This window comes from Cervus canadensis, chromosome 13 (assembly GCF_019320065.1).
Source record: "Cervus canadensis isolate Bull #8, Minnesota chromosome 13, ASM1932006v1, whole genome shotgun sequence".
Taxonomy (NCBI): domain Eukaryota; kingdom Metazoa; phylum Chordata; class Mammalia; order Artiodactyla; family Cervidae; genus Cervus; species Cervus canadensis.
In genome coordinates, this window is record NC_057398.1 from 36,114,037 (window position 1) to 36,129,470 (window position 15,434).

Genomic DNA, 15,434 nt, shown 5'->3' on the forward strand with positions numbered 1-15,434 from the left:
CATCTGCCTGCGTAATAATCTTGTGTCTTAAAAGAACTATTTAATCTCTCCCCACCTCCATTCTTCTTACTGTCTTTACTTTGTAAACTGATGTAATAAATTGCTTGGGCCCAAGACTTTGATGTCATCTTTGCCTCTTCTAGTTTTATCCTCCCCTTCACCCAGATTTAAAATAGCTTTATATTTTTTTCCCCAAAAACCGTATGTGTTCTTTTTCAAAGGTAATAACTTTATTCCATAAACAGTATATACCCCATCATTTCTCCCATCAGTAGTGTGTATAATCAGCACCTCCTGTGAGCTTGAACTCTGTTTTCAAAGTATACCCCTTAATTGACCACCCGCCATCGTCGTCACAGCTACCCACCCTAGTCCAAGTTATCATCCATCTTCCCATAGATTATTCCAGTAGCCTCCTGAGTAGTCTCTGCCTACTTTCATTCTCCTCTACAGTTTATTCTCCCCAGGAGCCAAAATAGCAATTTTAAAATGTAGGTCAAATCATGTTCTTTTTCTGATCACAAAACCCCCTGGTGGCTCCCCACAGCCAGTCCTCTTACATTGGCCCTCAAAGCCCCCCTCTTACCTCCCGACACCTCATCTCCTGCTGTTCCTCCCCTTGCTCATTCTGCTGTAACCACACTGCCCTTGTTGACCTTGGACTTGGTACGCACAGTCGCACCCCACTTCCCAGAGACCCACATGGCTTGCTTCCTCCCTCCCTTCAGGTGTTTTCATGTGTCCCCCTTTATCAGAGAGGCTTCTCAATCCACCTTATGTAAAAATTATGTTGCCCTCTCCCCAGCATGCCCGACTGACCCTCCTCTGCTTTATTTTTCTCTAATGGTGCTCATAACCACTTGGCATCCTTTTTGTCCATTTGACTGTTGTCCTTTGGACCCCTGCTAGAATCTGAGCTCCACGAGAGCAGGGACTGTCCTGTTTATTGGGGTACTTGATGAATGAGGTTGAATGAGGAGTATCTGAAGAGGAGTCAATATCAGAAGTCTGAAACACTGTCTGGGCTTTGAATATTCAGTGAATCATTGTTGTGTGTGGCTTCAGTACTCACTTCACTCTGTATTTATTTCTCCCTTCGTCCTGGGTATAAAGACATGTTATGTGTCAGGGACTTCCCTGGTAGCTCAGATCGTAAAGAATCTGCTTGCATTGCAAAAGACCCAGGTTTGATCCCTGGGTCGGGAAGATCCCCTGGAGAAGGGAATGGCTACCCACTCCAGTATTCTGGCCTGGAAAATTCCGTGGACAGAGAAGCCTGGCAGGCTACAAAGAGTCAGACACAACTGAGCAACTAACACAGGTGCCTGGCACTATGCTCACTGCTGGGGATACAGTGGTGAACAAGTAGACATGATTTTCTTATGGAGCTTCTCTTCTACTAGGGAAGTTAAGACTGGATAAGAAATAAACAAGATATTTATGGACCGTGAAAATTGCTAGAAAGATGTGACCAGAATATGAAATGAATGTGGTGGGGAGGGCTGTGCTCAATAGGATGGTCAAGGAAGTCCTCCAGGAGGTGACATTTAAGCTGAGAATGGAAGGAAGAGAAAGAGCCAGGTGGGTCAAGAATTAGGGAAAGTGCTCCTAGACTAAAGGAATTAGCGAGTGGCCAGAAGCAAGACAGTGGAAATGGAAATGGAAATGCACTCCAGTATTTTTTTTTTTTAATTTTTTTATTAGTTGGAGGCTAATTACTTCACAGCATTTCAGTGGGTTTTGTCATACATTGATAAGAATCAGCCATAGATTTACACGTATTCCCCATCCCGATCCCCTCTCCCACCTCCCTCTCCACCCGATTCCTCTGGGTCTTCCCAGTGCACCAGGCCCGAGCACTTGTCTCATGCATCCCACCTGGGCTGGTGATCTGTTTCACCATAGATAGTATACATGCTGTTCTTTTGAAATATCCCACCCTCACATTCTCCCACAGAGTTCAAAAGTCTGTTCTGTATTTCTGTGTCTCTTTTTCTGTTTTGCATATAGGGTTATCGTTACCATCTTTCTAAATTCCATATATGTGTGTTAGTATGCTGTAATGTTCTTTATCTTTCTGGCTTACTTCACTCTGTATAAGGGGCTCCAGTTTCATCCATCTCATTAGGACTGGTTCAAATGAATTCTTTTTAACAGCTGAGTAATATTCCATGGTGTATATGTACCACAGCTTCCTTATCCATTCATCTGTTGATGGGCATCTAGGTTGCTTCCATGTCCTGGCTATTATAAACAGTGCTGCGATGAACATTGGGGATGCACTCCAGTATTCTTGCCTGGAAAATCCCATGGACTGAGAAGCCGGGCAGGCTACAGTCCATGAGGTCAGAAAAGAGTCAGACACAGCAACTAAACAACAACAACAAGAGGCAAGGTAGAGCTAAGATGATCTAGGAACTGTCCGAGGGCCAGAGTGGGACACCACGACCCCAGAGGAGCACTCTGTAGAACATGGTAAGGATCTGGGTTTTATTCCAGGTTCAGTATGACTGGCTTATTTCACTCAACATAACATCTTCGGGGCTCATCCATGTTGCAGCATGTGTCAGAATTTCCTTCCTTTTAAAAGCTAAATGACAATCCATTTATGTGTAGACCACATTTTAATTATCTGTTTACCTGTTGATAACACTTGGGTCGCTTCTACCTTTTGCAGATAATTCTGCTGTGAATATGGGTACACAAATACCTGTTTGAGTCCCTGCTTTCAGGTCTTTGGGTATATACCTACAAGTGGAATTACTGGATTATATGGTAATTCGATTTTTAATTTCTTAAGGAACTGCCACTCTGTTTTCCATAGTGGCTGCACCATTTTACATTCCTACCAACAGTGTGCAAGTGTTCCAGTCCCTCTACACCCTTGCTCACAGTTGTTGTTTTATGTTTTTTTGGTTTGATAGTAGCCATCCTAAGGTGAGTGTGAGGTGTTAGCCTGGAGTGCTTTTAATTTGCATTTCTGAAATCTAAAGCTTTGACCGGCTTCCCACGTGGTGCTGGTGGTAAAGAATTCACCTGCCAGTGCAGGAGACAGAAGAGACTCGGGTTCGATCTCTGGGTCGAGAAGATTCCCCTGGAGAAGGGAATGGCAACCCACTCTAGTATTCTTGCCTGGAGAATCCCTTTGACAGAGGAGCCTGGCAGGCTTACAGTCCATAGGGTCACAAAGAGTTGGACGCAACTGAAGCGACTTAGCCTGCACAAAGCTTTGAAAGTGTTTGTGTGCATGCTCAGTTTCTTAGTCCTGTGTGACTCTTTGCAGTCCTGTGAACTGTTGCCCACCAGGCCAGATTGGACCCAGGTGGATCCATTAAGAAGCTTTTGCAGAGGTCCTGGTAAGAGAGGGTGGTGGCCTGGAGAAGATGGTGGCAGAGGAGCTGAGAACAGAGGGTGGACTCATGTGGAAGGAGCAGGACTTGGTGGTAAATAATCAGGGTTGTGGAGATGAAGGGAAGCTGAACACAGACCCTGTCTCTCTGGCTTGCTCACTGGGTTGGAAACAGTTTGGGGCAGGGGTGTTTCCTGGTCCACCTCCCCCATCCACTCCAGTGAAGTGTTCATGAGAGAACAACTTTGTTAGTTTCTTGAAGTTTTTCTTTCTTTTTATTTTTAAGACAAATATATCTTTTTATTTCTGTTAAACTGGATGTACAATTATTGTTGCTAGGCAACCAACTTTAAACATGTATATAACTACAATTTAATTTTATGTTAGCAAGACACAGATGTTGAAAAGATAACTTTGGGTAGATCTAATCACAGTAATAAGTAATTTATAGGGAATTCCCTGGTGGGCCATTGTTTAGGACTCCATGCTTTTTACTTCTGAGAGCATGGGTTCAATCCCTGGTCAGGGAACTAAGTTCCTACAAACTGTGTGGTGTGGCCAAATAATAATAATAATTTCTACTTTTTTTTTTTTTACTTTCTTACAGGGGTCATGGGCTTCCCTTGTGGCTCAGCTGGTAAAGAATCTGACTGCAATGCGGGAAATCTGGGTTTGATTCCTAGGTTGGAAAGATCCCCTGGAGAAGGGAAAGGCTACCCACTCCAGTATTCTGGCCTGGAGAATTCTGTGGACTGTCCATGGGGTCACTAAGAGTCGGACACAACTAAGTGACTTTTATTTTCATGCAGGGATCATATTCATTAAAGCCCTAGAGGCTAATTTTGCTTTGACCTTCCCTAGTATAGAAGTGACTCTTGATTTGTTTCCTTTCATTACGGGAGCAAATTTTGTTTTTTTAAGTTGCCCAAGAGGGAGAAGTTATATTACACCGCTACCAGTGAATGCACTAAGTGAACAGCAGACTGATCCCCTCCTCATTATTTCCTGGGAAATTAATACGGCAGAACATGTCAGAAAAGCACATGGTGTGTGCTCAGTCATGTCCGATTCTTTGTGACCTCATGGACTGCCACCTGCCAGGCTTCTCTGTTCATGGGATTTCCCAGGCAAGAATACTGGAGTGGGTTGCCATTTCTTGCTCCAGGGCCTGGTGTAGGATAGGCAACTCGAATTCCTTTTCGTGTTTAGTTTTATTTCAAAGTGCTAACTTTGTAAACTGATGACTGTGGGTTCTGAGGGGGGTGAAAACTCAGTGGGAATGAATATCACTGCTTTTAAAACAGTGGTTAAGCTTTGGTGATTATTAACTTTTTTCAGCTAACGTGAATGAAATTTTTTGCTGACAAGTAACACTAGTCACTGGGCTCTCTGCAGTTCAGTGCAGAGAGCTTCATCACTGAGTGGGTTTTTCATCACAGAACTGGTGACAGCTTCCACTTCCAGGAGGACTGGTGATGACTTCTGCTTTTCCCCTCCCCTGTCCAGTTCTGGGTGGTAAACACGTATAGAGACTGGATGCCAAGCTAGGTTTTAGGGAGATAAAGATAAGTGAGCAAGAGGCAGCCAGGGAAGTGCAACCATTCTCAAAGATTTTGGTCTCAGGTCTCCTTTATATCTTAGAAAATATTGAGGCTCCCAATGATTTTTTGTTTAGGTGGTTTATATCCATCAATATTTTACGATATTAGTTTGGTAAGAGTACCTGGAGAAAAGAAAGGCTGCCTACTCCAGTATTCTGGCTTGGAGAAATCCACGGACTGTATAGTTCATGGGGTCACAAAGAGTCAGACATAACTGAGCGACTTTCACTTCACTTCACTTCACAGAAGTGAAAACTGAGAAATTTAGAAAAGTATTTATTAATTCTTTAAAAAACTAATAAAAGCCATTATATGTCAGTAGCAGAAAATGAAGAAGAACTGAAGAGCCTCTTGTTAAAGGTGGTAGGAGGAGAGTGAAAAAGCTGGCTTAAAACTCAGCATTCAAAACACTAAGATCATGGCATCCGGTCCGATTGCTTCATGGCAAATAAGAGGGGAAAAAGTGGAAGCAGTGACAGATTTTATTTTCTAGGGTTGCAAAATCACCGCGGACAGTGATTGCTGCCATGAAAGTAAAAGGAAAGCTTGTTTTCCTTGGAAGGAAAGTTTGACAAACCTAGATAGCATATTAAAAAGCAGAGATATCACTTGCCAACAAAGGTTTGTATGGTCAAAGCTATGGTTTTTTCCAGTAGTCATGTACTGATCTGAGAGTTGGATCATAAAGAAGGCTGAGTGCTGAAGAATTGATGCTTTCAAATTTTTGGCTGGAGAAGAATTGAGAGTCCCTTGGACAGCAGGGAGATAAACCAGTTGATCCTAAAGGAAATCAATGCTGAATATTCACTGGAATGACTGATGCTGAAGTTGAAGCTCCAGTACTTGGACCACCTGATTGGAAGAGCCATCTCATTGGAAGAGACCCTGATGCTGGGAAAGTCTGAAGGCAAAAGAAGAGGGCAACAGAGATTGAGATGGTTTGATAGCATCACCAACTCAATGGACATGAGTTTGAGCAAACTCCAGGAGATGGTGAAGGACAGGGAAGCCTGGCATGCTGCAGTCTGTGGAGTCACAAAGAATTGGACATGACTTGGTGACTGAACAAACAACAACAGTGTTGATATCAATAACATATTTTCAATGAAAATAACTGACTTCGTACTTTTACATTCCAGTCCCTTATGATGAAAAGGACATCTTTTTTTGGTGTTAGTTCTAGAAGATCTTGTCGGTCATCATAAAACCATTCAACTTCAGCTTTTTCAGCATTAGCGGTTGGGTCATAGACTTGAATTACGGTGATATTAAATGGTTTGCCTTGGAAACGAACAGACATCATTCTGTCATTTTTGAGATTACACCCAAGTACTGCATTTTGGACTCTTGTTGACTATGAGGGTTACTCCATTTCTTCTAAGAGATTCTTGCCCACAGAAGTAGGTATAATGGTCATCTGAATTAAATTCACCTAATCCAGTCTATTTTCATTCACTGATTCCTAAAATGTCGATGTTCACTCTTGCCATCTCCTGTTTGACCACTTCCAATTTACCTTGATTCATGGACCTAACATTCCAGGTTCCTATGCAATATTGTTCTTTATAGCATCGGACCTTACTTCCATCACCAGTCACATCCACAACTGGGCATTGTTTTTGCTATGGCTCTGTCTCTTCATTCTTTCTGGAGTTATTTCTCCACTCTTCTTCAGTAGCATATTGGGTACCTACTGACCTGGGGAGTTCATCTTTCAGTGTCATATCTTTTTGCCTTTTCATACTGTTCCTGGGGTTCTCAAGGCAAGAATACTGAAGTGGTTTTCCATTCCCTTCTCCAGTGGACCACGTTTTGTCAGAACTCTCCACCATGACCTGTCCATTTTGAGTGGCCCTACACGGCATGGCTCATAGTTTCATTGAGTTAGACAAGGCTGTGGTCCATGTGATCAGTTTGGTTAGTTTTCTGTGATTGTTGTTTCATTCATATGTGGCTCAGATCATGAACTCCCTATTGCAAAATTCAGACTTAAATTGAAGAAAATAGGGAAAACCACTAGACCATTCGGGTATGCCTAAATCAAATCACTTATGATTATACAGTGGAAGTGACAGATAGATTCAAAGGATTAGATCTGATTAGAGTGCCTGAAGAACTATGGACAGAGGTTCATGACATTGTACAGGAAGCAGTGATCAAGACCATCCCCAAGAAAAACAAATGCAAAAAGGCAAAATGGTCATCTGAGGAGGCCTTACAAATAGCTGAGAAAAGAAGAGAAGCTAAAGGCGAAAGAGAAAAGGATAGATACATCCATCTGAATGTAGAGTTCCAAAGAATGGCAAGGAGGGATAGGAAAGCCTTCCTCAGTGATCAATGCAAAGAAATAGAGGAAAACAATAGAATGGGAAAGACTAGAGATCTCTTCAAGAAAATTAGAGATATCAAGGGAATATTTCATGCAAAGATGGTCACAATAAAGGACAGAAATGGTATGGACCTAACAGAAGCAGAAGATATTAAGAAAAAATGGCAAGAATACACAGAAGAACTGTACAAAAGAGATCTTAACGACCCAGATAACCACGATGGTGTGATCACTCACCTAGCCCACACATCCTGGAGTGTGAAGTCAAGTGGACCTTAAGAAGCATCACTACAAACAAAGCTAGTGGAGGTGATGGAATTCCAACTGAACGGTTTCAAGTCCTAAAAGATGATGCTGTGAAAGTGCTGCACTCAATATGCCAGCAAATTTGGAAAACTCAGCAGTGGGCACAGGACTGGGAAAGGTTGGTTTTCATTCCAATACCAAAGAAAGGCAATGCCAAAGAATGTTCAGACTACCATATAATTGCACTTACTTTACATGGTATCAGAGTTACATTGTAAATTACATGCTCAAAATTCTCCAAGCTTATCTTTAACAGTGCATGAACTGAAAACTTCCAGATGTTCAAGCTGGATTTAGAAAAGGCACAGAGGAATCAGAGATCAAGTTGCCAACATCCATTGGATCATCAAAGAAGCAAGAGAGCTCCAGAAAAGCATATGCTTCTGCTTTATTGACTACACCAAAGCCTTTGACAGTGTCGTTCACAACAAATTATGGGAAATTCTTCAGGAGGTGGGAATACCAGACCACCTTACCTGCCTCCTGAGAAATCTGTATGCAGGTCAAGAGGCAACAGTTAAAACTGGACATGGAACAACAGACTGGTTCCAAATTGGGAAAGGAGTACGTCAAGGCTGTATATTGTCACCCTGTTTATTTAACTTATATGCAGAGTACATCATGAGAAATGCTGGGCTGGATGAAGCACAAGCAGAAATCAAGATTGCTGGGAGAAACATCAATAACCTCACATATGCAGTTGACACTGTCCTTATGGCAGAAAACGAAGAACTAAAGAGCCTCTTGATGAAGGTGAAAGAGGAAAAGTGAAAAAGCTGGCTTAAAACTCATCATACAAAAACTAAGATCTTAGCATCCAGTCCGATCACCTCATGGCACATAGATGGGGAAATAGCAGAAACAGACTTTATTTTCTTGGGCTCCCAAATCACTGCAGACAGTGACCGCAGCCATGAAATTAAAAGACAGATGTTCCTTGGAAGAAAAGCTATGACAAACCTTGACAGTGTATTAAAAAGCAGAGGCATTACTTTGCCGACAAAGGTCTGCCTAGTCAAAGCTATGGTTTTTCCAGTAGTCACGTATAGATGTGAGAGTTGGACCATAAAGAAAGCTGAGTGCGGAAGAATTGATACTTTTGAACTGTGGCGTTGGAGAAGACTCTTGAGAGTCCCTTGGACAGCAAGGAGATCCAACCAGTCCATCCTAATGGAAATCAGTCCTGAATATTCATTGGAAGGACATGCTGAAGCTCCAATACTTCGGCCACCTGATGCAAAGAACTGACTCAGTGGAGAAGAAGCATGAGATGGTTGGATGGCATCACTGACCCGATGAACATGAGTTTCAGCCAACTCCAGGAGTTGGTGAAGGACAGGGGAGCCTGGCGTGCAGCAGTCCATGGGGTCACAGAGTCAGAGACGACTGAGCGACTGAACTGAACTGTACGAAAATCACTACATTTTCCAGAACAAATTCAGTGAGTGACATTGTTTTTACTTTCACAATTCTTTTAAATGTCGAATTTAATGGAAGACAGCTGGAATCTCATTAACTTTTTTATTTAATTTGCTGCAGCATCACTTGTCATGTAGCCTCTGGAAAACTCCACTTGACATGGGAGAATGAGAGTGAAAAAGGCTAATGTCTTAATGTTTGGCTTCACAGACCCTCTAAAAGTGTTTTTGAGACCCTTAGATATGGCCATCTTTAGTGATAGGAGCACAGACACTAAAGCTAGATTTTAGTGAGTTCAAATTCCAGCTCTGCCACTGACCCATTAGGCAAGACATCTAACCTGTCTGTGCCTCAGTTTGCTCATATACAAAATGTACATAGGTACCTGCTTCAGTGGGTTATTATGAGGATTAAACAGTAAGGTGTAAAGTACTTAGAACATTACTAGAAGCATCAGTTTTTATTTAAATAAATAAGCCCTGTTAGTAATTCTTTCCATCAAGGAATTTAATCTAGTTAAGGAGATAGTTGAAAAACCAAACAACTTCAGGATTTTGTATAAATTCCTTGATAGATATATTTATAGGAGGGGCTTCTCAACTTTGGGGCCAAGAGTCAGTCCTGTTGTCTGAAGAACAGAAGGTGCAGATTTCCACCAATGTTAGAATGAGTGATAAATTCTTAATTCAGACAGTGTCCATCCCTATTAACGTTTGCTGTAATTTAACTTTTTTATCTTCCTTATTCGTAATGGAAAGAGTGTGAGCAGCCTAATTGGTTTGCTTCTCTGATGCCCACTTAGAGTCAGAAACTTTATCATAATTGTTACATATGCCCACTGCCTGGGAGGGCAGGTGCTCAGAGTTCATTGCCTGGTTATGAATTAATGACAGTCAACATGTGGGAGAACCATTTCTGTGATCCACTGGGCTTCTGTGGTACATATTTGTAATCACTTGATAACTCTGGGATATAATTGTAAGGAGGAAATTATAGATAATATTTCTGTTGAAAATTAAACCTAATCATTTTGTTCTTAAAAATGAGAGTAAAATCTCTTAATGTAACTTTTGTCATTTTCTCATTGTTTTAGGAAATTATATTGGCTATGTATTTTATTTTTAAACTTTAAACTTTTTATTTTGCATTGGGACATAGCCAATTAACAATGTTGTGGTAGTTTCAGATGAACAGCTAAGGGACTCAGCCAGACATGGTGTATATTTGTTTTAAATTCTGCCTATTTAAAATTACCAAGTCTGTGGACTTTATTACCATAACAAGGAGCTTTAATGTATTGAAAAGCATAGTATGCTTATTGTAAATTCACAGTGTCACTCAGGGCGGTTTGATAAACAGGTGGTAAAGCGATTAAGATGCAATTTTTTAAAAGTTAGTTGGTAACTTATAAAAATACTGCTACACAGAGTTATCGTTTGTCTCGAATGAGTCCTTTTTCTCAAGACATGTTTAGTTTTTAATGCTCAGGTATGGTTATTAATAGCACAAATATTGTTATTCTCATGCAGAGTTGTGTTTCTGCTGTTTTTCACAGAATGCTCTTTCCCCCTCATTGTAGATCCGACGGAGGCGCCTTGCACGACTTGCTGGTGGACAGACCTCCCAGCCTACCACCCCTCTCACTTCTCCCCAGCGAGAGAACCCCCCCGGGCCTCCTATAGCAGCATCAGCTCCAGGCCCCTCCCAGAGCCTTGGTCTCAACGTCCACAACATGACCCCCGCTACCTCCCCCATTGGTGCATCAGGTAAGCCTCTCCTTCATACCTGGGAGCTTTCTGTTACAGTTGTCACATTTCTACGGCAGGATAAAATGAACAGCAACTTTTTAAAATCCTGCAAGCAGTGGTTTCAAGATTAAGGTCATTACAGTGTGTTTTGTTAATGTCTGTTCATTTGATATTTTGATAGTGATGTGTTGAAGCTGACTGTTTTGTATAACCTTCATGCTTTTTTTCAGACAAGGCTAGGTCTTTGATGGCAAGGAGCTTAAGACTAAATTTGGTTCTGCAGATTTTATGACTTTGGTTGATGCTTTTTCTTTTTAAGATAAAATATTCTGCAAATGCAAGATTGAAATAATGGTCAAATAATGCCTCTGATATGGATTTCATTGTCTTCATTCTATATTGTCATAGGACCTTTTTTCTGAATTTTCAGGGTATGTAAAGTTCACCTGAGGAATTCCCTGGTAGTCCAATGGTTAGGACTCTGTGCTCTCACTGCTGGGAGCCTGGGTTCAATACCTGGTCAGGGAACTAATTTCCCATAAGCTTTGCAATATGGCCAAAAAGAAAATAAAATAGAATAAAAGTTTGAACTATTTAACTACAGAAGTATTAATATAAATAAGCCATAGTATTTCACCTGATATGATGTCTTCTAATTGTCTCATTGATAGTTTAACTGTTGTAGAAGTTAATTTCTTTATAATTAATGAGCTCATGGTTGATATCCATGGTTGTCTTTATTGGGAAATGTATGTTTTAAGATACCTGTCTTTAAAAAAAAAAAAAAAAGATATCTGTCTTTTCGCTAAGTGAACTTTTCTATCAAATGTAATAATTAGTGACTTTATAATTATTATAATAGTTAAGATTCTAAGTAGGAAAAAGCAGATACTAAGAGACCTGCATTGATCATCATATCATCTAATAATATAATATCTGATTGTCAGCTCTGCTTTTGTTTAATGCACTGTCACCTCAGAACTATCCATCTTCGTGATTTAGGATAACTTATTGATTAAAAGTTATCTGCAGAGTTTCTGTTACTATATCTCTCGTTAGGCATCATTGTAAGCCTCTCCTCAGGCAAATATAAATGCTTCTATGTAAATCTGCTAATTATTAAATAAGAGAGGCTCAGGCCAAAACATTGTTAGTAATAAACGATGCCTGTGTCTGAAATGTTTCGTGGTTACACTGCTTGGAGAAGCTGTGGTGATCTACTAGGAGAAAGGTTCAGGATTCCAATTGTTTTCTCCTTTTTCTGCCTTTTCCTATGGTGCCACCAGCAGCACTGCTTGCCTCACCATGATCAGACCCCACCTGGGATCCTGGAAAGTGTCCAGGGAAGAGCTCGTGGGATGGGGAGGGACTTAAAAACTTCACTGCATCAGCAAAGTCTCCTGGGGACTTGGAGCCCTGCCTGCTCCTCGCTGCAGCGGGTCGTCTCTTCGGGACCTCCAGGATTAATCTTGGCATGCCCCTTATGCCCACTCATGTCAGCCACCCCGTCTCCCCCTGTCCTCATGCCTCATCTCCCAGTCTCTAATCCTTATGTGGTTTGTCACATGTACCTTTCCTTCCCCACTTCCCCAAATTCTGAAAGCCCCGTGCCCAGTCACCAGCAAAATCATGCTCTGTCAGCGTCCCTTCCCCTTAGTGCTCTCACTGGATCTGACCTTTTTCTCCTTTGCTTTCTCATTTCTTCTTCTGGACCATTCTTCCTCCACCCTGAGAACACATTGGTTTGAATCTTGTGTCACCTGACAGTATTCTCCATTCCCCTCCCTTGTTGAGGCTTATATTCCAAAACACGCTCACCCACAGGACTCGTTATGTCCACTATTTGTCTGTCCAGCACTGTTTCTGTCTTGATTTGTGATGATTTCAATAGCCATGTGGATGATCCTTCCAGAACTCCGGCCTCTCTGTTTCTTGAGCTCCTCCCCTTCAGCGACCTTTCCTTCCCTCTGGCTCCAGTCACTCACTGCCATGGTCAGACTCTAGATTTTTCAGTCTCAGTGACTTTCTGACAGCCACCTTCGGGTTTTTGGCTCACCCCTCTGTGCCCAAATCCTCAGTGTTCCCTCGGGGCTACAGTTCATTGACTCATCACCTTTTTACTTTCTTCATGTTTCCCCCTCCTCGTGTCCTTACTTCCCTCCTCACCCTGTGGAAATTTCATGGTCAGTCACTACTGTCACTCCTTCTCTGGCCTCTTTCTTCACTCTGTCTTCCTCCCTTAAAGTATGATCCTCGTCTTAAGTCCCAGCCCCCTCCTGTTCTTGGGCTCTTGCTGTGAAATAAGACTAGAGAAAAAGCATACTAGCAGTCTCATTTCAGAGCCATCATCACAAACTCAAGTGGACCCTTAATATTAGTGGGTAATTGTACTATATTTCCTTGTTCACTCTCCCACAGTCTGTTTCAGTCCATTTCATAGCTTCTCTAATCTGTAACACCTCTTCTCCATGTGGCCCGCCTTCCAGTTTTGTGGAGAGAACAGATGCAGGCAGAAGGGAACCTACCTCCTTCAACTTCGATCAGGCCTCCACTGCCAACCAGTATGTGCGGCCAGTTCTTGTCATAGTTGAACTGTCCTGCCCTTGCTGCCGTCTGTACCCTGGATCCTATCTCCTCTCACTGCCCAGAGCCATTGCTACAGCAGTTCCTGTCTTCTCTCCTGTTTCATCTGGTTCTCCATCTCAAGTGGAAACCTTTTATTTTTGTTTAAACAGCCATCGTACATGCTGTTCCTTCTCCCATCATGGGAGTAAATAAAAAAGAACTCTCTTGATTTCATATCCCCTGCTGACTTCCACCCCGCTTCTCTGCACCCCTTCACAACAGGACTTCTAGAATGAGTTGCCTATCCTTAGCCTCCTCTTTCTGTCCTTGCACCTTGCTGAGTCGAGTCCCATCAGGTGCAGCCTCCTGTGGTCAGCTCTGAGTCACCGTCTGGTCTGCCCTGTCAGCTCCATTCCACGTGGCTTTGGCCTTCTTCTCCTTGAAACACTCTCTCTTCAGTTTCAGAGCATTACGCTCCTGATTTTCATCCTGTCTCCACCTGTTCCTTCTTAGTTCTTTGTATGAGTCTTTTTCATTTCCCAAGCTTCTAAAGGTCAGGGTTCAAGGGCTCAGTATTTAACCTCTTCTCCTCTCCATCTCTATGCTTATTCTCTTACTAATTTTATCCAGTTTACTGGGTTTGATGAGTATTTCTAATCTGATGAAGTTGGTACCTCCAGCTCAGGCCTGTTCTTTGAACTTCAGTCTGAAGTTCATCTGATACATGTCTCACAGTTAACACATTCAAAATCAAGTTCGTGATATTTCCTTACATCTTATTCTTTCCTAGAACCCTATCTCAGTAAATGATAACTCAATTTTTTTCTAGTTGCTTAAGCTTAAAATGGGCATCCCTGGTGGCTCGGATGGTAAAAAATCAACCTGCAGTGGAGGAGACCTGGGTTCAGTCCCTGCCTAGGGAAGATCCCCTGGAGAAGGGAATGGCAACCCACTCCAGTATTCTTGTCTGGAGAATTCCATAGATAGAGGAACCTGGTGGGCTATATAGTCCGTGGGGTTGCAAAGAGTTGGACATGAATGAGTGACTAACACTTCACTGTTCTTCAAGCTTAAAACATTCTCTCTACTTTTTACCTCATATTCTAGGTTGAGGATCAGCAAGTTCTTTCTTTAAAGGGCCAGTTAGTAAATATTTTTGGCTCTGCAGGCTGTGCAGTCTCTGTCACAAACACTCTTCTCTGCCCCCAGCACAAAACAGCCATAGACTTTGTGTCAACTGATGAGCATTGCTGTGTTTCAATAAAACTTTATTTACAAAAATAAGTAAGTGTGGCCTGTGGACTGAGGCTTGCTGACCTCTGTCCTAGGTCCATCAGCAAAATTTAGAAGCAGACTCATTTCTCACCACCTCGTCTCTCTCACCACCTCTCCTGCTACTGCCCAGGTTCAAGGTAGTTGCATATCTTGCCTGGACTCCTAGAGTGGGCTCTAGACATGTCTCTCCGTGCCTGCCCTGGCTTCACCTCAGACTGTTGTCCATGCAGAGCCAGACTGGCTTCCACTGAAGCCTGAGTACAGCACTGCAAAGCATTATTCTTTTCAGCAAGGAGGATAGTTATTGTCACAACAGTAACCGACAGACTTGGGCAACTCTGAATGGTTCATTCTTGGCAGGTGCGCCTCTGTGCTGTTAAGTCACCATTGTGTTTCTCCTGTAATCCTCATTATTCATAATCACAAACAGGTAGATATCATTAGCCATACTCTTGGCAGATTGGATAAACAAATTTTCAGGAAGTGAAGTGAAAGTCACTCAATCATGTCCGCCTCTTTGCAATCATGGATTTCTCCAGGACAGAATGCTGGAGTGGGTAACCTTTCCCGTCTCCAGGGGATCTTCTCAACCCAGGGATCGAACCCAGGTCTCCTGCATTAAAGGCGGATTGTTTACTAGCTGAGCCACAAGGAAAGCCCAGATTTTCAGGAACTTATGAAATAGGTTTAAGTGAAACAGAAAATAAACCCCCCCTAAGACAGGTCACGTCATCTTCTGTTGGCTTCTGGCCTCAATCGAAATAAAAGTCAGAGTCCTTACCTCGACCTGGGGCTGCATGAGATCCTGCCCTGAACCTGCCCTCCTCTCTCCTTGCCCTTCT

At 42.3% G+C, this 15,434-nt stretch overlaps 1 protein-coding gene across 3 annotated transcripts in view; it reads left to right on the top strand.

Annotated features, from left to right (window-relative positions):
• The window catches only part of UBE4B (ubiquitination factor E4B), a 124,660-nt gene that overhangs the window by 29,149 nt on the left and 80,077 nt on the right, over positions 1–15,434 (top strand). For 2 of the 3 annotated variants that reach the window (XM_043486389.1, XM_043486387.1), the window contains exon 2: positions 10,584–10,770. In XM_043486389.1, the coding sequence (XP_043342324.1) occupies positions 10,584–10,770 (187 nt within the window). Of the gene's footprint in view, positions 1–8,912; positions 9,027–10,583; positions 10,771–15,434 lie in introns of those variants that run through there. The other variant, XM_043486388.1, reaches the window with a different exon arrangement.